This window comes from Mirounga angustirostris, unplaced genomic scaffold (genome assembly GCF_029215605.1).
Source record: "Mirounga angustirostris isolate CCGP_5_RB_7025 unplaced genomic scaffold, mMirAng1.0.hap1 SCAF_11, whole genome shotgun sequence".
In the NCBI taxonomy this organism is placed as follows: Eukaryota; Metazoa; Chordata; class Mammalia; order Carnivora; family Phocidae; genus Mirounga; species Mirounga angustirostris.
The window spans coordinates 76,718,863-76,745,504 of NW_026991719.1; the positions used below are offsets into that span (position 1 = coordinate 76,718,863).

Sequence of the window (26,642 nt, forward strand, 5' to 3'; positions counted from 1 at the left end):
AAGGTGATGGCATGAATGGATTCTGATAAGTGAATGTAGATCTTCAAAGCTCAGAGAACTGGGAGTTGCAAGTTTAATGTCAGGGGTGCAAAACAGCCCAGACTGTAAACAAGTAAGAGTCCTCAATAAGCAAGCAGTTTAGAAATACAAAGTGTGTTTCAATGCCATTTTTTTACATTAGAGTAAAATGTTTGTCTTTGAGATAGTTTATTGTAGGTAAAATTTAGGATGATGTTACCATGGACTTATTAGGTGCTTCACCCTATTTTAGAGACCACAGGACATAGAAAAGATGTAAAAATTTATTTTTACTATCATTTGCCTTCAATCTAGAATTGGAAGACTTACTATAAAACATACAACTAACTTAAATAATATATTAAAGTATTTCCATTAGAGAAACCAAAGTATTCACTTTTTCTCAAGATATTAGTGCTTCCATTTTACCTGAATACTTACAGAATCTAGCATTTTACAGCTGGTAGTAACTTTAAAGAATTTCTTTTCTAGTGGCTTTATTTTGCAATGGAAGGCATGAATACTACAGATTATCCTGCAAAAAAGGGATTAAATCTCTGCCTCAGTTCATAGGCCTTTCAAATATATACAGAATTGGCTCTTAATGAGTAAAATTTGGTTTGGCAGACGTTTCCCTTTTTGTTGCTACTTCTTTACCTCATTGGTGATTTTAGTTAAGGAAAGATAAGCAAGAAAGGATAAAGCATTATCAGCTGAATTTGAAACTAAAACTTGGATTGAAAATGCATGATTGGAAACTATCTACAATTCAGTACAAGAAGCCCCAAACCTGAAATGGACCATTTTAAAACAAATGTAAAAAATAAAATAAAATGCCCAAAGAATTCAAAGAACTATTTTACAGTGAGAAGTCAATCCTAAATACCTAGACATTCATTCCAAAGCAGCAGGTGTAGCAGAAGTACCTGGTATAGTAAACATTTAAAAATAAAAAAACACAGAGAGTGTACAGTAATGATGAGAAACCGTGATTCTCAGATACTTGTCATCATTTCTAATTTCATAACTATACACAGTTGTTCTTGAGTCTATAACATTATGTCTTCGAGTCCTTTATACCCTAACCCTGTCACTACCCGAAACGATAAAATTCAATTCCTCAGGGACATACCCTTTGGCAAAATTCATACTGACTACATATTTTGCATCATTGACATTTGTAGTTAAATGATCTTTGATGATCATTGGAAACTGTTACCACAGACTGTGGGATAGGATATTTTGCTCTCTTAGCTAAAGTTATAATTCCAGACTATTCTATATTTTGAGTAAATGTATCAAGGCCAAACATATTCAGACTAAGGTCATGTTCATTGAATCAATAAGAATGTTAAGGGAACACTGTTAAGGTATTGTCCTGGTCTAGATCGGATTGGATGAGAGGAAGTCTTTGTTCTATTTTCCTTGGCTTTGCAGTTCTCACTGTTGCCACAGAAGCTGATCTCCAAGTTACCAAAGAGCCCACCTACCTCCAGACTGCCTTTTACATATTGCAATCCCCATGTTTCATGGATGTCTCATACGCAGTGTATTCAAAACTAGTCATTATTCTCCTTCCTGCCCCCCCACCCCATGTTCCCTTTCTTGTCTCCCAAGTTCTTTTATAAAGCAAGCATACACAAACATGCTGAGTCATATGGGCTAGAAAACTCAAATGGCATTCTCAATATTTCCCCCTCTCTAATCACTAATATCTAGTCAGTCACCATTGTCCGATGGATGCTACCTCTTCCATATTTCTTATATCTATCCTTTGTTTTCCATTCATAGCACTTTCCTGTTAGTTTCCTAGGTGCTCTCCCATGATTCAGTGTGTCATCTTCCAAACCATCCTTCTGTTATCAGTTAGGTTCCTACAAACAAGTAAGATGATATTACTCCTCTGTATAAAAACCATGGATTACTTGCCTACAAAGAAAACTTGAGAACCTTAATATGCATTCAATATCTTTCCAGGTAAAGGGAAGGAAAGACTTGCCCTCTATGTTCCTAAATTTGATAGCTGGGTCTATATAACAAACCGATAATAGGCAGATTAAGAGGAGCAAAGGTATACAAATTTATTAATGTTTAATATGTACACAGGGACATCACAGGGGAAAAAAAAGTGGATACCTAAGTAAGTGGTGAGATTTGAGAGCTTTTATGGTATCTTAGAGGAAAGAGGATGTAGGCGGTTTAGAGGAAAAGATTTTTAGGAAAGTTGAATGGGAACTTAGAAGAATAGATGAAAGATATGATAGTGTGTGACATAGTTTGTCTGGGTCAGATGTCAACTTGTAGTAACCTCTCCTTTTTTTTTAAAGATTTATTTATTTATTTTACAGAGAGAGTGAGCAAGCAGGGGGAGGGGCAGAGGGAGAGAGAGAATCCTGAAGCAGACTCCCCACTGAGCGTGGAGCCTGCTGCAGGGCTCCATCCCAGGACCCTGAGATCATGACCTGAGCTGAAATTAAGAGTTGGCTGCTTAGCTGACTGAGCCACCCAGGCCCCCCTCCTCTCCTTTGATAAGTGTCAATCTTCTTGGTTGATCTCCCAGGGAGATTTATAACAGTTGAATTCCTTTTAGAGGATCTGTCTTTAAGCAGATAAAGGGAGTTCGGGGAAAGCCTCTCATTTGCTGTTTTTCCAAGTGCCTTCAACTCAAAACTAATCATATGTCAAAGAGGCATATTTTAGGTGGCCTGTTCTGCCACCCATCACAGGCTTATCTTCCTCTACATCTCCCTCCATACTCAAACTGTGTTATCCTAGAATAGCCAGAGTTCCTTGGTAACTCCAGATACATTTATACCTTTGCTCATGCTATTCTCATTGCCTGGATTGTCTTCTCTTTGGATTGAGAAATCCTTCCCATACATCAAGATGGAACTCAGTAGTTACTCCTTCTGAGGTCATTCCTAATAATCTCAGAATCACTTCTTGCTATATGTTTCTACATTTTTCTTGAATTCCTTTGTGAAGTTTAGTTTATGTTACTGTGTATTTTTATCTTTTTTTTAAACAGAAGAAGCAGTATGGCATGCTGGTCAAATACATAGTTTTGTGTTACGGGGGAATCGGAAAAGGTACTCAGATTCAAATCCTGAATGCACCACTTACTATTGAGATGGCTTACTCTTGAGAAAGTCAGCTGATCTCCCTGAGGCTAATTTCATCATGTTGTAAAATGGAGTTAGTAATAGCATATATGCATCATAGGGCCATTGGGAGGGTTAAATATGACAACACTTATAAAGCATTTAACTCAGTGCCTGGTTCATTGTAGAGTTCAATAAATGTTACTTTCTGCTATTGCTGCTCTGCTATTATTTTATCTGTCTCTCAACACTAGTTTATAAATTCAATGAGGGTTAGAAACCATGTCTTATCACTTTACTTTCTTTTTCTCTACTTAATCTCTCACAGTTTTGTATACAGTGTTGCTACATGATAAATGATGCTGAGAACTGAATGTGAGGTAAAGCTGGAGGTAGGACTTGATCTAATTAATGTCTGCATGCATGATATGAATATTAAATAATAATACTGACATTCCAAATATACACATCAATCTCAAATTGTATAATCATAACTCTTATGTTACTCTAAACACAACTGTTTGCATGTCAGTCTGCATAGTTATGTATTGCCTAACACCTGCTCTTTTTTAGCTGCCTTTGATTCTATGTAACATTGTTAATAATTTATCAAATATGCTTTAATTGAATATTTATATAAGATATACTAATTAGCAAGTAGACTTACTCTCATTTGGACAATACTCTATGTTCCATTAGTCCTAGGGGTTTTTTGTTGTTGTTGTTATCATTGTTAGTGTGGTGTGTGTGTGTGTGTGAATTTAGCTAGCATCTCTTATGCCTTTGAGCAGAAGAAAACTGATCCCATCACTTCCTTGTTTAAAACTCACCAGACAATTTTCTCAGGAAAAATTTCAAAATGCTTAAAATAAGACCTGTAGAATCTAGCCACTACACACTTCAGGAACCTTCTCCCTCCTGTCCCCCACTTACTCCAGAGGCTTTCACATTCCAGGCCTTTTTCCTCTTCTTCATGTTCTTAGAATATTTAATATCTTTCAGAACCATCATATACCCTACCCCAGTGTTCCTCCTCTTGGCTCTTCCCCTTCAGGTCTCAGGTCTCCCAAATATATATTCTTTAACAACCTCTGCTTTACAATTATATTTATTTTTAAATTTTTTTATTTCTTTGTTTAATGTATATTGTCCCACTAAACTATAATGCCAAGAAAGCAGTGACCAGTGACCTTTTTGTGAATATTAACTACTGTATTCTCAGCACCTAGAAGATAACTGGCACAAAGCAGGCACTTAATAAATAGAGTTGAATAAATGAATGAAAAAATCACTCTTTTGGGTGTCTAAGAATGCAAAGGTAGTCCATCTTCAAAGGAAGGGTAAAAAGAAATCTACACAAAAGACAAAAGGGAGTGAATAATAAAAGGGATAGAGAAAAGGAGTTCTGAGTGTACCTCTTACCTTTGTCATCACATTTGTGGCTTTAACTGGAAGCTGATTTAAATACATTTTCTTGGGTCGCCTGGATGGCTCAGTCATTAAGCATCTGCTTTCAGCTCAGGTCATGATCCCAGGGTCCTGGGATCAAGCCCGCATTGGACTCCCTGCTCGGCAGGAAGCCTGCTTCTCCCTCCCCCACTTCCCCTGCTTGTGTTCCCTCTCTGGCTGTCTCTCTCTGTCAAAAAATAAATAATAAACCTTTTAAAAAAAAGCAAAACAAGACAAAAATTTTTATACCCGGCTGACTTAGGCCATCTGTGGAAAAGTGGGGTCACTAACAAAATGGTTTCATCTCTTCAGTAACATAATTGCCTCCTATATGTTAAAAACTGGGGATTTGGTTCAAAATTTTTATCATTAACTATGCTATCTTTGTTATATTGTTTTGTAATCTGATTTTTAAAAGAATTTTGTAGTCTATATCCTAAACTATTTTAAAGTACTGTGTTGAATCCAAATGGAAATTAACAGATGCATTCGTTATTGTCCTTGTTAAAATTCCACATTTTAAAATATTTGTCCACACCTATTTATCACATAATGTGTGATTTGTAAGTAAATTCCAACTACTTTAATATGTGTTAATGTTATTTTTAAAAGATAGATTTCTTTAAAATATTAATTTTTTACTAAAAATGATATACTCAAATAGAAACATTAGTATTTTCTTTTTAACATTTAGAGGAATATTTTCTGGAAGGTTATGGAAAGAGGAAATGATATTTATATTCTTTAATAGAGTGTATGTTTGTGACTTCCTTTTATTTTAATGAATAATTATGCCATGTTGCTAACTAAAGCTTGTGTGAAGGTTAAGTGGATCTCAAGTTGATTTTTCCACGTTCTCAACAATCCAGCAGTAATGCTATTCCAAATTTCAAGTTTTTTATTAAAATCGTAACTAATGTACTCCTTATGAAAATGAGAAATTTTAAGAACTGATTTAACTCAATTAGCTGTGAAAAAAAAAATGGAAGATAAATCATAAACTCCTTCATTCCCAGTGCCCTACTAATGCTTATTTTGGCTCTACTGGAACAAGTTTTCTGTGGTACCAGTTACTCTTTATATCAAAATGAAGTAAAATGATAGTGTTCTCTGCCTAGTATTTGATGAAGCAATACTATTCAGGGGAGGAAAAAGTTTTCCCCAACCCTCTCAGGGTCTCTGGGTAGGTCTAAAAATTAAACTGACAAAGAGATTAACAGGAGAAAAGCATACAAATTTATTGAATATAACTTTCACATGACATGGGAACCTTCATTAGGAAGTTAAGACCCAAGAAATTGTTAAACCTCTTTTTTATGCTAGATTTGCTAAAGACTAGAAAGTAGTGGAAAGGTATAATAGTGCAAAAAGCATGAGCTAAGTGTATTAAACTGAGGGGAACTTAGCAAGCCCTGTTTATTCAGATTCTTCTCATTATCCCTCCATCTTGGGGATAAGGGTAGTTTTTCCTCAGGGTATAAGGAAGCCACTTTGCATATGGAGGTCTTATAACTTGCTTCAGGAGAAGGTTAGAGTGACCTTCCTGCTTCCTCCTTTCTTTTAAAATTTTGAATATGCCATGGTGCCATATCTTGGGGTAGCATGTCCTGAAGCCTATCAGCTATTTTACCAGTTAGAGGGCAAGGGTTAACAATACCTACCTTTAACCAATTTATAGACAGGTAGGTACAGCTACCAAAAATAGTGAAAAATGATATATAATGTACCTAAAAGTGTAAAGAAAATAATTTGCTTTTATTTGAGTAAATGCCTATGGGTGAATTATAGCTGTTTCAGGTTGAATTTTAATTCCATGCTATTACAATATTACTAAGGAATATCCTCTATAAATTTATATATACTCACACAAAAATATAGATGATAAAGCTTTAGACAATTCTGTATAGTACATAAATACCCAAGTAACTGAAGACTGCTTCCCAGTCAGCTTTTCAAGTGAGTTAATATAAAAAGGCTTTGTGGGAGTTACAGTATATGTTTTATAAATTAAATTTCCAGATTCAGAACAAGATTAAGATCAAATGGTTTAAAATTAATACTTATAAAAGTTTAACATTTTACCTGCTAGTGTTTTAAAATGTTGAACACATTTTAGTTTATCAACCTTGCAATGAATACTTCTCTTAGGGAGAAGATGATGGGATTTTATTTCAGTTATTTTGACTAACTTCCAAGCTGGAAATATCAAAAATGTTTGTCTTTATAGCATAAGGAATTTGAGTCAAATAGTAAAAGAAAAATTGCTCTAAATTGTTTTCCCCCCTTATATTTGATAACTACTTTATATGTATTAGATATGCTCACTTCACCACCTTAAGGTTATACATATTTTAAGGATATAAAATACTTTGAATTACCTCATCTTGGAAATTCTTCTTGGAAAGTCCATTGTTTTCTTATGGTTCTTCTCTCTAAATATTTCAAAAATTCCCAAGGTTGTTTAAGCAGGTGGGAAGAGGTCACTCTACTTTTCAACCCCAGGATAGTCTAATCATCCTCCCCAAAGTACCCCATAATCTTTTGTCACTGATAATATTTCAACTATGTGCCAGGCACTATTCTAGGTGCTGATGAGTCAGTGGTCAATAAGACATGAAAGGTCTATTCATGGGCCACATTTTTAAGTAGGGAAAGATAGGCAATAAAGAATTAAATTAAAAAGAGAGAGAATGTCTGATAGTTATAAGTTTGCATAATGTAAGTAAGCAAGAGTAATAGTAATGGAAGTGGATATTTTGAAGATTTATTTATTTTTAGAAAGCAGGGGGAGGGGCAGAGGGAGAGGGAGAGAGAGTCTTAAGCAGACTCCATGCTGAGCATGGAGCCTGATGCAGGGCTTGATCTCATGACCCTGGGATAGCGACCTGAGCCAAAACCAAGAGTTGGTAGCTCAACTGACTGCACCACCCAGGTGCCCCGGAAGTGGATATTTTAGATCAAGTGGTTGGGGAAAGCCTCTGTGAGGAGGTGACATTTGAGCTGAGATTGATGATCTGGTGAAAAAGAAACATTCTAAGCAGAAGGAACAGCATGTGCAAAGTCCCTGAGTTGAGTATGAAAACTTGGTATGTTCAAGGGGGAGAAAAGTTAATGTGGCTGGTTATCGTGGTTAAGAGGGAGAATGAGATGACATTATGTTGCAGAGGTGAGCAGAGGCCAGATCATGTGGATCGTCATAAACCCTGAGAAGTAGTTTAGATTTTATTCCAAGGGTTATGTTAAATTATTACAGGGTTTTCAGGAGAGGATTAACATTTGTGATACCAAGAGAGTCCACTTAAAACAACAACAGCATTCAAATAAAGATGTCAAGTAGGTGGTTGATTATAAAACTTAGTACCTCAGGGAACAGATTGGGGCTAGATATATAATTTGGAGGGGAGAGGTCACCAATATACATGGTATTTAAAGTTATGTGAATTACTTAGGTCAGTTAGAGAGAATGTAGATAGAGGACTCAGGATCAGGCCTTTCTGGTACTCTAAAATTTTATAGATGTTACCAGAGAAAGAGAGGAGGTAAGAAAAAAAAAATATTTTAAGCATGAGGGTGGGTGTCATAGACACTGAGTGGCTAAATGTATCTGAATCTGCTGAGACATCAAAAGGAGGACAGAGGGGTGAACATTGAATTTGGCAATATGATGGTTGTCATTATAAATAATTACATTTCTACCATATCAAAAGAACACTAGACTAGGTATTATGCAAGAGACTATCATGATGTCTCCAGTAGCTGAGGAAAAATAATTTTTCCTCTACCCTTCTGAGTTCCTCACTGAGACCCCCTTGTAATAAAAGACAGATTAACAAGAGAAAACCAAAGAGAAGTTTATTAACATGTATACCTCATGTATATATGGGAAATACCAAGGGAAAAATGAGGTAACTCCCTGAGGTAGCCCAAGCTACCAGTTTATTTTTTTTAAATAAGGTGTCTTTAATTTCAGTATGGTTAACATACAGTGTTATATTAGTTTCAGGTGTACAGTATAGTGATTCAGCAATTCTATACATTGCTCAGGGCTCATTGTAAGTGTACTCTTTAATCCCCATCCCCTATTTTACCCATTTCCCCAACCTACCTCCCCTCTGGTAACCATCAGTTTGTTCTATAGTGAAGAGTCTGTTTCTTGGTTTATCGCTCTCTCTTTTTTTTTCCTTTGCTCATTTGTCTTGTTTCTTAAATTCTACATATGAATGAGATCATATGGTCTTTGTCTTTCTCTGACTGGCTTATTTCACTTACCATTATACTCTCTAGCTCCATCCATATTGTTGCAAATGGCAAGACTTCATTCTTTTTTATGGCTGAATAATATTCCTATGTGTGTGTGTGTGTGTGTGTGTGTGTGTATGTATCACCTTTCTTTATCCATTCATCCATACATGGACACTTGAGCTGTTTCCATAATTTGGCTATTGTAAATAATGCTGCAATAAACATAGGGGTGCATGTATCCCTTTGAATTAGTGTATTTTTGTATTTTGGGGGTAAATAGTAGTGTGATTACTGGATTATAAGGTAGTTCTATTTTTAACTTTTTGAGGAACCTCCATACTGTTTTCCACAGTGGCTGTACCATTTTGTACTCCTACCAACAGTGCAAGGAGGTTCCTATTTGTCCATATCCTCTCCAGCACTTGTTTCTTGTGTTTTTGACTTCAGCCGTTCTGAGGTGTAAGATGATATCTCATTGTAGTTTTGATTTGCATTTCCCTGATGAGTTATATTGAGCATCTTGTTATGTGTCTGTCAGCCATCTGGATGTCTTATTTGGAGAAATGTCTGCTCATGTCTTCTGCCCATTTTTTAACTGGATTATTTGTTTTGGGTTTTGAGTTGTATAATTTCTTTAAATATTTTGGATACTAAACCTAAGCTACCAGTTTAAATACCATCTTCAGCTAAAGACAGAAGAAAGAAAGGTGTGAGGACACTTGTTATAGGGAAGGGGAGGACGGTTAACAGGAAATTCACCATAAACAAGGGTAAGGTTTGTTATGCACATTTAAATCTGCAATTTAACGGTTGGTACTCTGGATACCATTGATTTTCTTGTGATTTAGAGTCATGCTTTTCTTCTTGGTACAGAGACGGAGACATCCTTTATAAATGTAAATTCCCCTTTCAAAAGGTAACTTTTACTCTTTTCAAAGCTTTTCCTATGTCTGCTCTTTCTCAATCAGCTCAAAATAATCTGTGCCATCTGCCCATTCTTAACTGGATTATTTGTTTTTTGGGTGTTGAGTTTGATAAGTTGTTTATAGATTTTGTATACTAACCCTTTATCAGATATGTCATTTGCAAGTATCTTCTCCCAGTCAGAGAAAGACAAATACCATATGATTCCACTCATACATGGAATTTAAGAAACAAAACAGATGAACATAGGGGGTAGAAAAGAAAGAGGCAAACCATAAAACAGACTCTCAACGATAGAGAACAAACTGAAGGTTTGCTGGAGGGGAGGTGGGCAGGGGGATGAGTTAAATGGGTGATGGGTATTAAGGAGGGCACTTGTGATGAGCACTACATGTTGTATATAAGTGATGCATCACTAAATTCTATCCTGAAACTAATATTACACTATATGTTAACTGAAATTTAAATAAAAACTTGAAACAAAAACAAATAAATAAAAATCTATGCCAAAGAGGCATATTTTGGGGTGGCATATTCTGTTTCCCTTCACTACATGCTGACCCTAGATGGATGAGTACCTTCTGTCTAGTTTCTACAACTCTAAAATTTGAACACTGGTATTTCTCTACCTTTTTGATAAGATTGTTATGAAGACTATGGGACATAATGGAAGGGAAAACATATTGTAAGTGGTAAAATTCCATACAAATGCAAATTAATAATGGGAGAATTATTTGTAATATTAGATTATAAACTTCTTAAGGGGTTGGATTGGATTAGGCTTTAATGATCATTACAGCCATCACAATGCTTAGCATAGTACTAACCAGTGAATTTAATCGGTGCTCAAAAAAATAAAATAAAAATTTCCTAAATGAAATAAAAGGATGAAAAGGAATGAGGGTGTCTAGCTCTTTTTTACCTGCAGTCCCAGTTAGGATTTGGTGACTTCATTGCATGTGTGAGAGATTTCCAGGGCTGACTCATGCCATCTATCCCTTTTATAAAATAATCACTTTGAAGAAGATAAGTAAAGGACTTGGAGATTGGACTGCTTTCCATTTGTTATTTCTAAGAGAAGCCATTCCCAGAATTTTTCAAATTTTCTCACTTTGGTACACAGACAGAATTTTCTGAAATCAGGTTTTTTGTGTGTTTTTTTTCTGGGAGAACAAATTTGTGAAGTCATGTATCACTACATGGACATATTGTAGCTGGTGAAAAACTGTTATGATAAATGGGAAACATACAGTTTTTTTCCTTTTTTATCTTTGGCTTTTCCCTGTGTGGTACAGATGTTGAGCCTTGTGAAATATACAGTTTAATACTTTGCATTGTAAATAGAGTACAAGTAAATGCCCTTTGATAACTTTTATGCCTAGCAAGTCTCTGGCATGAGTCTGTTTTGTTTGGGTAGGAGAGACTAGCAAACAAAAATCTCACTTTCATTCTGTGCTAGGAAATGAAGAGTATTGTCTTATTTCTGCAACTCATAAACAAAATGTTTAACACTTTCTTAGGAGTCAAAGAACATATGGTGATAGTCTCAAATGTGTATACAGCATTATATGAGATCCTTTTGTTGGTAAAAAGAAAGTAGAGTAAGTCAAAAATGCATTAATACTTTCAGTCTATTGAGGTCAAAATGGACTTGAGGGTTGAAAGATTTAAAGATTGTTAGCAGGGAGGAGGTTGTTGTGTTGCTAATGTGAATGCTAATATTTAAGTAGCCTAAGAAAGAACATAGGTAGTGTCCTGTCTCACTTTTAAAATCACATTGTATCCAATAAGTGTCAGCTGCAAAATAATTTTCCAGAAATGGTCTGAAAAAAGAAAAAAAAAGAAATGGTCTGATTTTCTCCATTGACTTCAGTTGTAAAATGAGAGCTGTGTTCCCCTCAAAAATAAATTTGGCCCCAAGTTATAATAAAACATACTGAAGAATTCAGAAAATCTTAAATATAAGATTTATACTTTTAGAAATTTTATATCTTTATATTTGTAAATTTTAAGATTTATCTTAAAATCATAAAATCGGTTATTTCAAAACACATTTATCAGTGCCTGATAAAATAATACTACCATAAAATATTAATACACTATAGTAGACCTTGTAATAGCATGCCTCAACCTGTGCTATTATCCTTCTTTTATAATTCTAAGTATTTTACCTTTTCACAAAAAGACATTTTACTTCTCTGATCATTGATTTTTTTAAATTTAACTCTAATTTTTAAAGGTGGATTTGGTTTCCTTTATTCTTCATTGTTAGCCCACTTAACCTTTCTCTGAAGCATTCTTACCAATTTACATTCAAAAGTTATTAGCCATTAGAAGAAAGACTAGAAGAAAATACTCCAAAATGTTCACAATATTTGCTCTGAGTTAATGAAAATTTTAGTTGGTTTTTGTTTTCGAACTCGCCTAAAGAGATTTTTTTTTTTTTTTTATAAAGAGAGAGAAAGGGACGCCTGGGTGGCTCCGTCCTTGGGCATCTACCTTTGGCTGAGGTCATGATCCCAGGGTCCTGGGATAGAGCCTGCATCGGGCTCCCTGCTCGGTGGGAAGCCTGCTTCTCCCTTTCCCACTCCCCCTGCTTGTGTTCTCTCTCTCGCTGTCTCTCTCTCTGTCAAATAAATCTTTAAAAAAAAAAAGAGAGAGAGAGATTGGGGTACTTGGGTGGCGCAGCCAGTTAAGCATCTGACTCTTGGTTTTGGCTCAGGTCATGATCTCAGGGTCGTGAGGGTGAGCCCTGAGCGGGGCTCTGCACTCAGAGCAGAGTCTGCTTGGGCAGGGGGAGCAGAGGGAGAGAGAGCCTTAAGCAGGCTCCACGCCTGGCACAGCTTTTCTAGAGCATACTACTCAAAGTGTATCCAGGACTGGCAGCCTCAGCATCACCTGGGAACTCAGTAGAAAGTGTAATTCTCAGCCTCCTGGGCTCAGTCCTAGCAAACAGCAGTCTGGGTTTTAGCAAGCCCTTTGGGTGACTAAGGTTCTGGCGCTATAGGAGAATCTCTCCCCCTCTTTCCCATCTCCCTTTCTCTCCCTCCGTCTTCTCCCTTTCTCTTCATACCTCCCTCTTGCCTTCCCTCCTCTTTTCTCCCTCTCCTTCCCCTCTTCATGTGGGATACACACACACACACACACACACGTAGCCTATATATAGAATTCACTGTGACCTCTCTCTAAACAGAATGTGTGTATTTAAAAAGAGAATATTTTTTTCTAAGTTTTTTGTTGTTCGTTTCTGCCCTACCTTGTTCATTAAAAGATAACTGAGGCAGTTTTCTGGTATTTGTACTTATATGCTTTCATTTAGCAAACATGTTTTGCATGGTTATACATTAGATAGTTATGCCTAGTTTACAAATTTTTGAAACCAATTAACCAATAAAATGACTCTAGCAAGTTATTGTAGACTGACTTGTGTCCCTGCAAAAATTCATATGTTGAAGCCCTAACCCCCAGAATCTCAGAATGTGACTGTATCTGGAGATAGGGTTTTAAAGAGGCAATTAAGTTAAAATGAGGTCCTTAGGGTGTACCCTACTCCAATATGACTAGTGTCCTCATAAGAAGAGGAGATGAAGACACAAACACAGGCAGAGGGACCACCACGTGAGGATATAGTGAGAAGGTGGCCATCTACAAGCTAAGGAGAGAGGCCACAGAAGAAACCAAACTTGCCAACACCTTGATATTGAACTTCTAGCTTCCAGAATCATGAGAAAATACATTTCTGTTGTTTAAGCTACCCAGTCTGTGGTATTTGTTATGGCAATCGTGGCAAATTAATATGTAAGTATTTATAAAAATGATGGTATCATTCAATCTTAACATCTAGTGTTTGCCTTTAAGATGCTATTGGGTCATGTTCCTTAACAGAAAGCTACAGCTTTACAAAGAGTGCCAGAGACCAGTATGAAAAACTGTTCACCATGCACAACAACATGCTAAAGCTCTATGAGAATCTTGGAGAATACTTTATTTTTGATTCTAAGACAGTGAGCATAGAAGAGTTCTTTGGTGATCTCAGCAACTTCCGAACTTTGTTTCTGGTGAGTAATACATCTTAAAGGATTGCAAGGCCTGTTGTTTGTGTTTTTTTAAAAATTTCTTCTGTTAGCATTTTATGTACCTATTGATCATATTGATTTCATGTTATAGTCCTTTACCAGGAATTGACAGATATTTTATACCTGTGACATAGATAAAAATGGTTGGCTGGCTTAATATATAATGGGGACTTAAATGAATTATCTTCAACTTTAGATATATATGGGAATTTTTCTACTGAAATTTTATAAGAAAATGAACGAATTGGTACTTAAATGATGTTTTTATACAGCATAGTATTATAATTTGACCTACCTTAAAAATTAATATCTAAAGTCATCTTTCACTTAATACATTAAAATGCTATGATCTGTGAGCAAGCTTTTGTCATAGTCTATATGAGAAATCAATTCTAAATTAGACTTATATAAATGACCTGGAATACTTAAATTTTCTTTCATACTGTAGGTTCCTATTTCAAACTATAACTCTTGGGGATGACAGTAAATATTAGCATTAATTAGAGATGGGTAATCAGGGTGCCAGTTACGATGCTAGAGGGAAGCAAAAGCTTTACTGTATAAATGTTGTGGAAATACTACTACATCAAAAACTAATGACGTAATGTATGGTGATTAACATAACATAATAAAAAAAATTTTTTAAAATGTTGTGGAAATAGTTCTCTGCATCCAGTGAAAAAGTAGAAAAGCACAGACTCCGATTATGATAGTAATAGCGAGATATGCATAATAGTTGATATCAAATAAGTAAAGTTTCATGTATTTTAAAGAAGGAATTCTAGCAATTATCCCCAACAGGAAGATCAGTTAGCAAACGAATTCGTTGCAGTTTGAGGTATGTTTCTATCCCCAAAGCAGTTATTTGCTAAGTAAGGCTCTCTCTCTTGACTATGTTGCCCCATGAAATTGTTGGATTGTGGTATGACTTGCACAGTCGGTGAGATACAGATATTTTTGTGGAAAGCATTTGCTTTTATCTACTAAGTTAGGACATATAACCCAGAGCACATCCTATTTTTGGTGATAGAAGCTAAATAAAATCTTTCATAAATATGATCATTTGTCTTTTTTTTTCCTGAGAATCTTAGCTTATTTTGGTCTTTGGTCTTTACCCCTTAATAGACATATATATTTACCTTTTTAGCTGGCCAGTAAGTAGTAAAATGTGTTCTGGCAATGACTCGCCCAACTATTTTCAAAACTTAAAAGTTATAAATATGACGTGAACCTATGAATACCTATGTTATATCTACTTGGACTGTTTTCAAGAAGAAAAAAAATATGTTGAAAAGGAATGAAGACTAGAAAATACACTTCAGTTGACATATTGAAAAGATAAATCCAGTAAGTTATTTTTGTAACATCAATGTCTGTGGGTAAATGGAGATAAATATAATTAATATTGTCAATCTCTATTAAAAAGTGCCTTGTTTTAACATGGATTGGATGTGAAAACATTGTCACATTAGTGCCCCTCACCTCCCTGATACACAGTCATAGAATAGAATTTGATGTACTCCCATTTTATAGCATTTAAGGACAATTCCTGTGTGGCAGCCTGTGTTTAATCATGTTAACCAGATGCTTAGAAATCTTGCTAAGAACTAGAACTGTATTTGTATTACTTCCCAATCATAAGTTGTTGGGTTATTTTTTTAATGTAATGATGTCATTTTTAAGAAGACCTGACTCTACGGCCTGGTGCTGTTACTAATAAGCTGCGTGAGTTTATATAAGTCATTTATCCTTTGTAGCTACGTATTTATTTATTAAAATGAAGTGATTTTACTCCTGATCTCTAAGAATTTATTCCTCTTTAGAAGTCTATGAGTCATAGAATTTCAGAGAGTAATGTGAATTGTATACATAAATAGGATATATTTGTCTACTGACTTCCTGTGTGTATAGCTTGAATACAGGGAAATAATTTGTCACAAATTATTCTCATTGTAAATAAGTTGACATTCTGGAGTCCAGTTTTGTGTACATTTATGTGAATTTCTTGAGATCCTGCTAAGATTGATTTTAAAGCTTTCAAAACAGGTAACCATGTCCTACAATGTGTCCTGGTCAGCCACCACCGTCTGCCTTTCAGAACACTATTACTATCATTTTTTTCTCCAAATCATTATTGACTTGCTGGCATGAGAGCTAAATGTACAACTTATTGGTTGTTTTGAACTTGGGTTGGTTGTGTAACCTCCCTGGGCATCAGTTTCCTCATTTATAAAATACAGGTGATAATTCCTGACATTTCTTTCTCAGCACTATGTGAAAGCACTTCATAACCTATGCTATGCAGATGGAGAATATTATCAGCCATACTCTGTCCATCCATTTGATTATTTTTTATTGAGAATCAATTTGATTTTGGTAATGCTCTGGGTCCAGAGAGAAAAGGAAGAAAATAGTCTCTCTCTACCCATGAATGAAAAGACACAGACAGGTAAATACAATGTAATTTGATAGTGCTGCCTTAGCAATATCAAGGTGCTATAATAATGCAAAGGGAGAACTGCCTAACCCTGCCTGAGCTGGCCTGAGAAGCCTTCACAGAGAAAGTAACATTTGGGCAGAGTCAGGAAAAACTGTAGGTGTTTGACAAGTAAACTTTGACAAGCAGGTTTAACGGTTTTACACCTGACCTATAAGCTGAACACTCCTAAATCAACACCAACTTCAGTCAATCATTTGTGTTCCCCATGTTCCTATTTCATAGTGAGCTTAAAGTGATTTCACTCTCCCAGGGGAGGGAAGAACCCTGAAAGAGAGACAAAAATTGTAATCGCCAGAAGTTCCCATTTTCTTAGTGTTTTGTGTATTTGGCTTCAGGGTTCCTACTGCTAAAAACATATTGGACTATAGATGAAGGCAATAAAATACCAGTATTGCTGAGAGGAAAATAAGAGTTCTGATTCATGTGCTACCAAAAATTACTTCCAAATGAGCTCAGAGTTTCATCTTGGGAGATCTATTTGGCATGTATAGCATAAACAAAAGGCACATACTAAAAAGTCTTCCTCAGAGAGATATCCTCTAAAGGATGGGGGAAATGGAAATAAAAGGGTTTGACATTATGGATTAAGACCTTTTTCAAAATAATCACATTCAAATTAATGAAAGCAAAATTGGATAATCTCAAAGAGATGCTGCTATACTAATAATTCATATCATTCATATTATATATTACTCAACTGAGGATGTTAAAGATATTCAAGATGAGTGTCCTATACATTAGCATGAAGATATATGTAATTGGAAACATTTCTAAATTCAGAATTAAGTCTCTCTTTCTAGTTAGCTTCCTGACATCGTCAGAGTTCAAAAAACTGCTTATAATATAGGCAAGATTAATTAATAATCCCTGAATTTAAGTTGAATATTTTATGGAAGAAAATAAAATTCCACATTTATAGAATGTCTGGATATCTTTTTTTGCTTATTATTCTTTATGCTTCAGTTAGTTCAAATAGTTGGCTACACAGTCTTTTTTCTTTTGAGATATTTTGAATAGAATATTCAAAATCAGTGAACCTTATATGTTTCACTGCCATGCAGTATCTAGCTTAGGCATAAAAATTAATTTCAGCTGTTGGGAAAGTGTTTGAGGCAAGTATTATACTTCAGTAACTTTCATAGCTCTAAATAAATTATAGAAAATATTTCTTTTGTATTTTAAATCTTTCAGTTTCCTGTTGATTCTGTGTGTTTTTGTTTTGTTTTTTAAAGAACAATATGTTACTCAGGCACTCAATTAATTTTTGTTTTGTGTGTGTTCTCTTTCTATAGCTCATATACTGGAAATATAGGAACAAAGCTTTATAGAATTAATAGATTCATTTACATAAGAAGAAAATGTTACCATTACTATTAATCATGCTAGAAGATTTCCCCTCAACAAAATAAGTATTTGCTGCCATTCATTTGATAAATAAACTTTAACATTTTTAAATCACAATTTCCTTTAACAATTTTTGAACAGCTCTTAGATGAATATTAAAATCACTAAGTGTTAGGAGGCTAAGTGATAGCTATATTTATGCCATCATTCAGTCTTCTTGCTTCTATCTCCTAAATGTCTTAGAATCCATTCATTTCTCTCCAATACCACTGATGCTGTTAATTCTGGGCCTCTACCATCTCTCAGCTGGACTATAATGATGTTCTGACCAGTGTCTGTGTCCACTTCTCTTATTCTTCTAATCCATTCACCACATTAAAGTCAGAATAAAACTGAAAACAAAAGAAGACAGTGTTACTTTCCTGACCTAAAATTCTTTAACGAATTCTCTGTAGCCTCAAGATGAAATCTAAACTGTTTCAAATTAAAGTGGTTTCTAAAATCAAAAGAACTATGGTTACTTAAAGGCCGGACCACCTATGCTTGGCTGACTGAGCCATAATCACTTAATGTGTACTCTCCTCCCAGACTGGTAAAAGTAAAGTATGAAAGTGGAAGCAGCAGAACAAGACAACACTTAAGTGTCTAAGAGGACCTGAGCGTCTTCGAACAGAGAGAAACTTAGGGAGCACAGTATTAAAACTAAATGAAGGCTCAGAGGCAAAGGTGTGATTGCCATTATGCCTTAATTGATCCCATATAGCAAGTATGGCATGGGGAGTTATGAAACTGAGGTTATTCTTATCTTCATTCTCATTTAGGGATAGTCTTCCTTCTGTCTTAAGTAATTGTCCTTTCAAAATCTGAACTTGCATGAGAGCTCCTTATGTACCCATGTTGGCTTATGGAGATATTTAATTTTGAGAAGCTCTCATTTCTCTCAAGCTGTGTTCCTCTTTATAAGGTCTCAATCATGTCTAAATCTAAAGTATAATTGCAAAGCCAAAGTGAACACCTGCATTTAGTTACACTCAAAAGACTAAATTGATATATATAGAACATTTTTATTCATTCATTAAAGGCAATTTGCCTTTAAAGAAATGAGGATGGGGGCGCCTGGGTGGCTCAGTTATTAAGCGTCTGCCTTCGGCTCAGGTCATGATCCCAGAGTCCTGGGATCGAGCCCCACATCGGGCTCCCTGCTAAGTGGGAAGCCTGGTTCTCCCTCTCCCACTCCCCCTGCTTGTGTTCCCTCTCTCGCTGTGTCTCTCTCTGTCAAATAAATAAAATCTTTAAAAAAATAAATAAAGAAAATAAAATAAAGAAATGAGGATGAATTTTTGCATGAAAAGATTGTATATATAATTTCTGATCCAAGAAGACTTAAGTTATTTTGACACATTTTTAAACCTTCAATTTACAAAGTACTTGACATTTAAAGGAAACTTTAGTGCAATGTTATAAAAATGGTGGACTTATAAAAGAAACCAAATATATTCTTTAACAAAGGAGAGTCTTAATCAGTAATATAAACTCTGTTCTCTAAAGTTCCATCATCCAAAATCTCTCTTAGATGACTCGTAATTTGATGTATCTTTGCTTTGCCAATAAAATGATAATTAATATTGTAAAGATACCTTCGAGAAACTGCAAAAACCCTGATGTGCCTCTCGAATAGTGTAGTTTTATTTGTAAGCTAAGTATCTCCAGGCCTCAGCACCTGTGAATTCAGATGGGGGGGGTCACCTTAGTAACAATAATCCAGATATCCCAAATTATCTCTTCTTTACCTCCCTGGCAGGACGCAAGCTCCCTGCAAAGTCTCCACTCCCACAAATACATCTGGAGTCATCTCATATGGCAGAACATGTTAGCTATAGTTACCACTTGACATTTGCTCACAGATATTTGAGTGCCTACTATTCTAGGGTGATGGGAATATAGCACTGACCAAAACAGACAAAGAAGCCCTGCCCTTCCTATCCTGCTACAGCTCCGGCTCCCCTCTGCCTTTTGCTGGCAAAGCTGTATGGGGCTGCCCTCAGTGAAAATCCATCTGGACCAAGGTTGCAGTCTCCTACTGCTCTAGTTTTGCCACCAATCCTTATAGTACCGTAGTGGTGTTATGCTCAGTGCAAAGGTAGCTGTGTTTCATAGCACACTTCATAAAAACAGTTCCTTTTGCTTCTCTTCCGATCCCATTCCCCTTGAAGGCTTAAAAAATTTTCAAGTCCTAGAGACCTCAAAGGAATCCTAAATCCATAAGCCCCTCTATTCCCCTCCATCCTTCCTTTTGTTCTGTGACCTAGGCATGTATCTAACTTTTCCTAGAAGCCAGGGATAAATAAAGTACCAGCATAAATCCTTTCATGCAACTAGAACCTAAGGGCCCACCAACTCCCTCTCTAATCACACACACCCCCAGATAATTAACTCCCTTTGAGCTCGGCTAGGACCAGCCTACCTATGTAGCCTTAGGTTTATTTTGATCTACTGTAGCTCTTTGAAAATAGGCAATCCATGGAAAATATATGGTTACTCTATTACGCAGAATGTTTGACCAGAATTCCTCATTCACCAGCTGTGGCAGAGAACAGACTTTATTACTGTACTATACAAACATCATTGAATTCTTTTTTTTTTTTTTTTAAAGAAAAAGATGTCACCTATCAACTGTTGTATTCTGTTTGACTGCTTACTTTGGGTCAGGAGTAGATGTCCTATTTTTCTGATGTAATTGTTCCTTGTATAAAAAAAATAAATATTATATCGTAAGGAACTAAAGGAATATGTAATAATGGCATACATGATTTAAAGAGAACCCAAATTCCTCATGATAAAAATGCCTACTGGTATAAATGGTTTTTAAATATGTACACGCTTTAGATTAATATTGTAAAAATTTTAAATATCATAAATGTTTCTAAAATATTTCTGAAAGTTGTCAGATTGTTTATGGCAAAATGAATATTGTCCTTTAAAAATCTAAGACAATGTCATAGTTAACACTGAAAATATTAACAAAATCAGTTCAATGCCTACTTTTCTTACTAAAGTATAGTAAGAACTAGAACCAGGAAACAAAATGCAGTACCTTTAGTTCTAGCAACACCTCACATAGAATTTTTCAAGGAAGTGTTTCTCATAAATACGTTATTATTGAATTATGTCTAAACACCAGGAAGTAGGAAAGTTATAAGATAAGCAGTAGGGTATACAAGCTGACCTTTTCTATTGGCCTTGAGAATGGCCAAAGCTATTGATAGTTACAACCTGAGCCAGAAGATCCCAAAAGCCAATTCTACGGGTACCACCCTCTCAACTTGCTGAGTTTATCTTCATTCTGCTTCGTCCTTATTTATCTATTTGCTAATGATACTTTATTAGAAAAGATGCCCTAGCCCCTGTACAAAGTAGTAGGAGGCAGGATTCTCCCTGGAACCCTGCCCATGGAGATCCTTTTGCCTGATCTGACCACTGCTTCTTCTCCCCTGCCTTCACTTCTTCCCCAGTTGCTTTACCAACTGTCTAAGAAGATTTTTCCCTAGTGCTCCCATTTTGGCCTAGATAACCCTTCTGTGTGCTTTCATACCTTCATCCTAGCACATTTTGCCCTGTAATGTGTTCATTACCATATCCTCAGTCTTCACTATAAATTAGCCTACTATGGATCAAACACAGGGCTGATCACTAACAACATATATGAATGACAATGAATTAATAAAACAGTGAATGAACCAAAGTACTAAAGATGAAAAATTCAAATGATGGCCCTCCAGAGCTCACATCCTAATGGGAAAAACCATCAAAGGAACAAATACTAATGAAATGTGATACATGTATGCAAAGAGCTTATGAGCACAGAGGAGAGAGTCATTTATTCTGATTTAAGGAAGGCTTTGAAGAGGAAGTGACATGTGAACTGGGTCATCATTGTTTTGCTACTGTGTGGCCTTTCACATTTAGTCTTTTCCCTTTTCTTCTTTCCCACCTTGTTTGGTGTTTGTGTTTAGTGGTAAATATATATTGCTTTCTAGTTTTCCACGCTGAGTTCAGAGTGGAAAAGCAGCTATTTCATTTCTGGGGAAGCAGGTAATTATTATGATCTAAAGGTTATCCATCATATGCTTGGAGAAGCAGTGACCAAGCTTCAGTTACTTCTTAACAACTGACAGCTATCCTGAGCAATAGACCAATTGATGCAGATTATCTAGGGCAACATCCATTGCTTAAAGATTGACTTGTCTGGTGTGACTTTAGGGCAGTGGTTATGACCCAGGAATGATTTTGACCCCCAGGAGACATCTGGCAAGGTCTAGAGACATTTTTGTTCATCACAACCAAGGAGGAGGTGCTGCTGGCATCTAGTGGGTGAAGCCAGGGATGCAGCTAAACATCTTACAATGTACGTATAGCCCCCCACAACAAAGAAATATCCGGTCTAAAATGTCAATAGAGCCAAGATTGAGAAACTCTACTTTAGGGTTATCTGCTGAAGATTTTTTTTTTAATTTTCATTTGGAAAACAGTGTGAGATGATTCAAATTAGTAAGCAAAATTTATACCAGATAAGTTAATAACACATTTATTTTTCATATCAGTTTAACATTTTAATGATAATTTCAGTTATCAACTTGATCGCTGTAAGGTTTGTTTTAGTTACTAATATTTTCTGTATCATTAAAAGATGTCCTGGTTCATATGGCTTGTAAAATTTTTATTTTATTTTATTTTTTCTGAGAATCTCTGATTTTTATTTTTTTTAATTAACATATAATGTATTATTTGTTTCGGGATACAGGTCTGTGATTCATCAGTCTTACACAATTCACAGTGCTCACCATAGCACATACCCTCCCCAATGTCCATCCCCCAACCACCCCATCCCTCCCACCCCCCCTCCACTCCAGCAGCCCTCAGTTTGTTTCCTGAGACTAAGAGTCTCTTATGGTTTGTCTCCCTCTCTGCTTTCGTCTTGTTTCATTTTTGCCTCCCTTCCCCGATGATCCTCTGTCTTGTTTCTCAAATTCCACATATCACTGAGATCATATGATAATTGTGTTTCTCTGATTGATTTATTTCACTTAGCATAATACCCTCTAGTTCCATCCATGTCATTGCAAATGGCAAGATTTCATTGTTTTGGATGGCTGCATAATATTCCATTGTATATATATATATAACACACCTTCTTTATCCATTCATCTGTTGATGGACATCTAGGCTCTTTCCATAGTTTGGCTATTGTGGATATTGCTGCTATAAACATTGGGGTGCATGTACCCCTTCAGATCCCTACATTTGTATCTTTGGGGTAAATACCCAGTAGTGCAATTGCTGGGTCGTAGGGTAGCTCTATTTTCAACTTTTTGAGGAACCTCCATACTGTTTTCCAGAGTGGCTGTACCAGCTTGCATTCCCACCAACAGTCTAAGAGGGTTCCCCTTTCTCCGCATCCCCACCAACATCTGTCCTTTCCTGACTTGTTAATTTTATCCATTCTGACTGGTGTGAGGTGGTATCTCATTGAGGTTTTGATTTGGATTTCCCTGATCCTGAGCGATGTTGAGCACTTTTTCATGTGTCTGTTGGCCATTTGGATGTCTTCTTTGCAGAAATGTCTGTTCATGTCTTCTGCCCATTTCTTGATTGCATCATTTGTTCTTTGGGTGTTGAATTTCATAAGTTCTTTATAGATTTTGGATACTAGTCCTTTATCTGAAATGTCATTTGCAAATATCTTCTCCCATTCTGTCGGTTGTCTTTTGGTTTTGTTGACTGTTTCTTTTGCTGTGCAAAAGCTTTTTATCTTGATGAAATCCCAATAGTTCATTTTTGCCCTTGCTTCCCTTGCCTTTGGTGATGTGTCTAGAAAGAAGTTGCTGTGGCTGAGGTCGGAGAGGTTGCTGCCTGTGTTCTTCTCAAGGACTTTGATGGATTCCTGTTTCACATTGAGGTCTTTCATCCATTTTGAGTCTATTTTTGTGTGTGGTGTAAGGAAATGGTCCAGCTTCATTCTTCTGCATGTGGCTGTCCAATTTTCCCAACACCATTTGTTGAAGAGACTGTCTTTTTTCCATTGGACATTCTTTCCTGCTTTGTCGAAGATTAGTTGACCATAGAGTTCAGGGTCCATTTCCAGGATCTCTATTCTGTTCCATTGATCTATTTGTCTGTTTTTGTGCCAGGACCATACTGTCTTGATGATTACAACTTTGTAATAGAGCTTGAAGTCTGGACTTGTGACGCCACCAGCTTTGCTTTTCTTTTTCAACATTCCTCTGACTGCTCGGAGTCTTTTCTGGTTCCATACAAATTTTAGGATTATTTGTCCCATTTCTTTGAAAAAAGTTGATGGTATTTTGTTTGATAGGGATTGCATTAAATGTGTAGATACTCTAGGTAGCATAGACATTTTCACAATATTTGTTCTTCCACTCAGTGAGCATGGAACGTTTTTCCACTTCTTTGTGTCTTCCTCAATTTCTTCCAGAGTATTCTATAGTTTTCTGAGTACAGATCCTTTGCCACTTTGGTTAGATTTCTTCCTAGATATCTTATGGTTTTGGGTGCAATTGTAAATGGGATTGACTCCTTAATTTCTCTTTCTTCTGTCTTGTTGTTGGTGTATAGAAATGCCACTGATTTCTGTGCATTGATTTTATATCCTGCCACATTACTGAATTCCTGTATGAGTTCTAGCAGTTTTGGGGTGGAGTCTTTTGGGTTTCCCACATAAAGTATCATATCATCTGCAAACAGTGAGAGTTTGACTTCTTCTTTGCCGATGCGGACGCCTTTTATTTCTTTTTGTTGTCTGATTGCTGAGGCTAGGACTTCTAGTACTATGTTGAAGAGCAGTGGTGATAGTGGACATCCCTCTCATGTTCCTGACCCTAGGGGAAAAGCTCTCAGTTTTTCCCCATTGAGTATGATATTCGCTCTGGGTTTTTCATAGATGTCTTTTATGATATTGAGGTATGTACCCGCTATCCCTACACTGTGAAGAGTTTTAATCAAGAAAGGATGTTGTACTTTGTCAAATGCTTTTTCTGCATTTATTGAGAGTATCATATGGTTCTTGTTCTTTCTTTTATTAATGTATTGTATCACATTGATTGATTTACGGATGATGAACCAACCTTACAGCCCAAGAATAAATCCCACTTGGTCGTGGTGAATTTAGTAAATGAAACAGATGAACATAGGGGGAAAAAAAGAGAGAGGCAAACCATAAAATGGACTCTTAACTATAAAGAAGAAACTTAGGGTTACTGGAGGGGAGGTAGGCAGAGGGATGGGGTAAATGAGTGATGGGTATTAAGGAGGGCACTTGTGATGGGCACTGGGTGTTATATGTAAGTGATGAATCACTAAATTCTGCTCTTGAAATTAATATTGCACTATATGTTAACTAAATGGAATTTAAATAAGAACAGCAAACACAAGAAGAAAAATAATAATAAAAAATAAAAATCATGGGGAGTAGAAATATATATAGAAAGCATTATTCATTTGTTTTTAAGTTATACTTCCCTATTTGTTTTCTGTCTTTAGCTGGAATATACTTAGATAAGACATCTCTGCTTTTCCAGCTTGCTTTTTTATTTGCTTACTTTTTCTCATTAATTACTGTTTAGTTTACTGACATTCTAAGCTAAATGTGAATGGGGAGAATGAGACAATGAACTCTAAGCATAATTATTAGGAAAATTATATTATGTGTTAGAACATAGTAAATGCTGAAGAAAACAATTGTGCCAAATGGAATGACCATATGAAATTGGCTGAAGGGTTTCTGCATTAGTCTTAAAGTTCCTTGTACAGTCAATATTTTAGATTTAGATTTTGGCATTATAGTTTTTTTCTTAAGTATAGGAATCACTGAATTTTCCTGTTTAAAAGACTTCACTAGGGGTGCCTGCGTGGCTCAGTCGGTTGAGCTTGAGCATCTGACTCTTGATTTCGGCTCAGGTCCTGATCACAGGGTTGTAAGATGGAGCCCTGAATTGGGCTCTACACTCAGCACAGCGCCTGCTTGTCCCTCTCCCTACCCCTCTACCCGTACCCATTTGCTCGTGGGAGTGCACGCACAGGCTTTCTCTCTCTCTAAAATAATTTAATTAATTAATTAATTTTAAAAAGAAAAGACTCCACTAGTTACAATTAGATGATCGTCATACAAATTCTTGTTTCTTAGGCTGTATATCTTTATATGGTATAGGAGAAATAAAAATGAATTCTGTCCCACTTGAGAGAAAGAGTCTTGCTAAGGACTTTATCATCTCAGTTAAATAATCTTAATATTATTTTCTAGAATATGGATGCTATGCAGACATGATCTTTACCTAGTAGTGTGGCACGCTGCCTACTTTTAGACATGGGTCAAATTCAAAACTTAAAAGAAGAAACTAATGAGAAGATGTCCATCCTTTTCCTAATAATATTTCTAAAGCTATGGCTCTTGTCCTTGTTAATTAAGTAAATTAACACCTGTCCTTTTTCAAGAGACAACAAAACAAAGCAAAACAGTGCCTCATTCAAATACCAATTCAACCTCAGTGACTTCTTCCCCAAGAAAGACATTAACATCCTTAAATGAGTTTCTAGACAGGAAGCTCTGATAAAAGATGGGATTTATAGTAAAGCATGTGGTGGGATAAAAGCATAGTTTTAGTGGCAAAAATATGAAAAATTATAAAGAACTTAACAAAGTTATTTAGTTCATCTTGGATTACTTTCACCTTGTTCCTGTTCTCTGCCAGCTGTCAGCTAGTTGATCTGATAAACTAATGCAGTACTAATGTGTCACTCGCTCTGTACTACATAAGTGCCCTTTAAACCCAGGACAATGCCTTAATCCCGCAGAGCAATTCTACTGTCAAGAACTTCTTGCAGCCTGGCTAGCTGATAGAGGAAATGTTTGGGGGAAAGGCAGACATGCTTGTACTTCTGAAAGAAAGTCATGTACATAGCTACCTAACCTGC

The 26,642-nt window shown here is 36.0% G+C and overlaps 1 protein-coding gene across 7 annotated transcripts in view; it reads left to right on the forward strand.

The window, feature by feature from the left end:
- DIAPH2 (diaphanous related formin 2) overlaps positions 1 to 26,642 on the forward strand; it is a 961,567-nt gene that overhangs the window by 707,645 nt on the left and 227,280 nt on the right. For all 7 annotated transcript variants that reach the window (XM_054508614.2, XM_045880234.3, XM_054508619.2 and 4 more), the window contains one exon: positions 13,628 to 13,792. In XM_054508614.2, the coding sequence (XP_054364589.1) occupies positions 13,628 to 13,792 (165 nt within the window). The remainder of the gene's footprint in view (positions 1 to 13,627; positions 13,793 to 26,642) is intronic.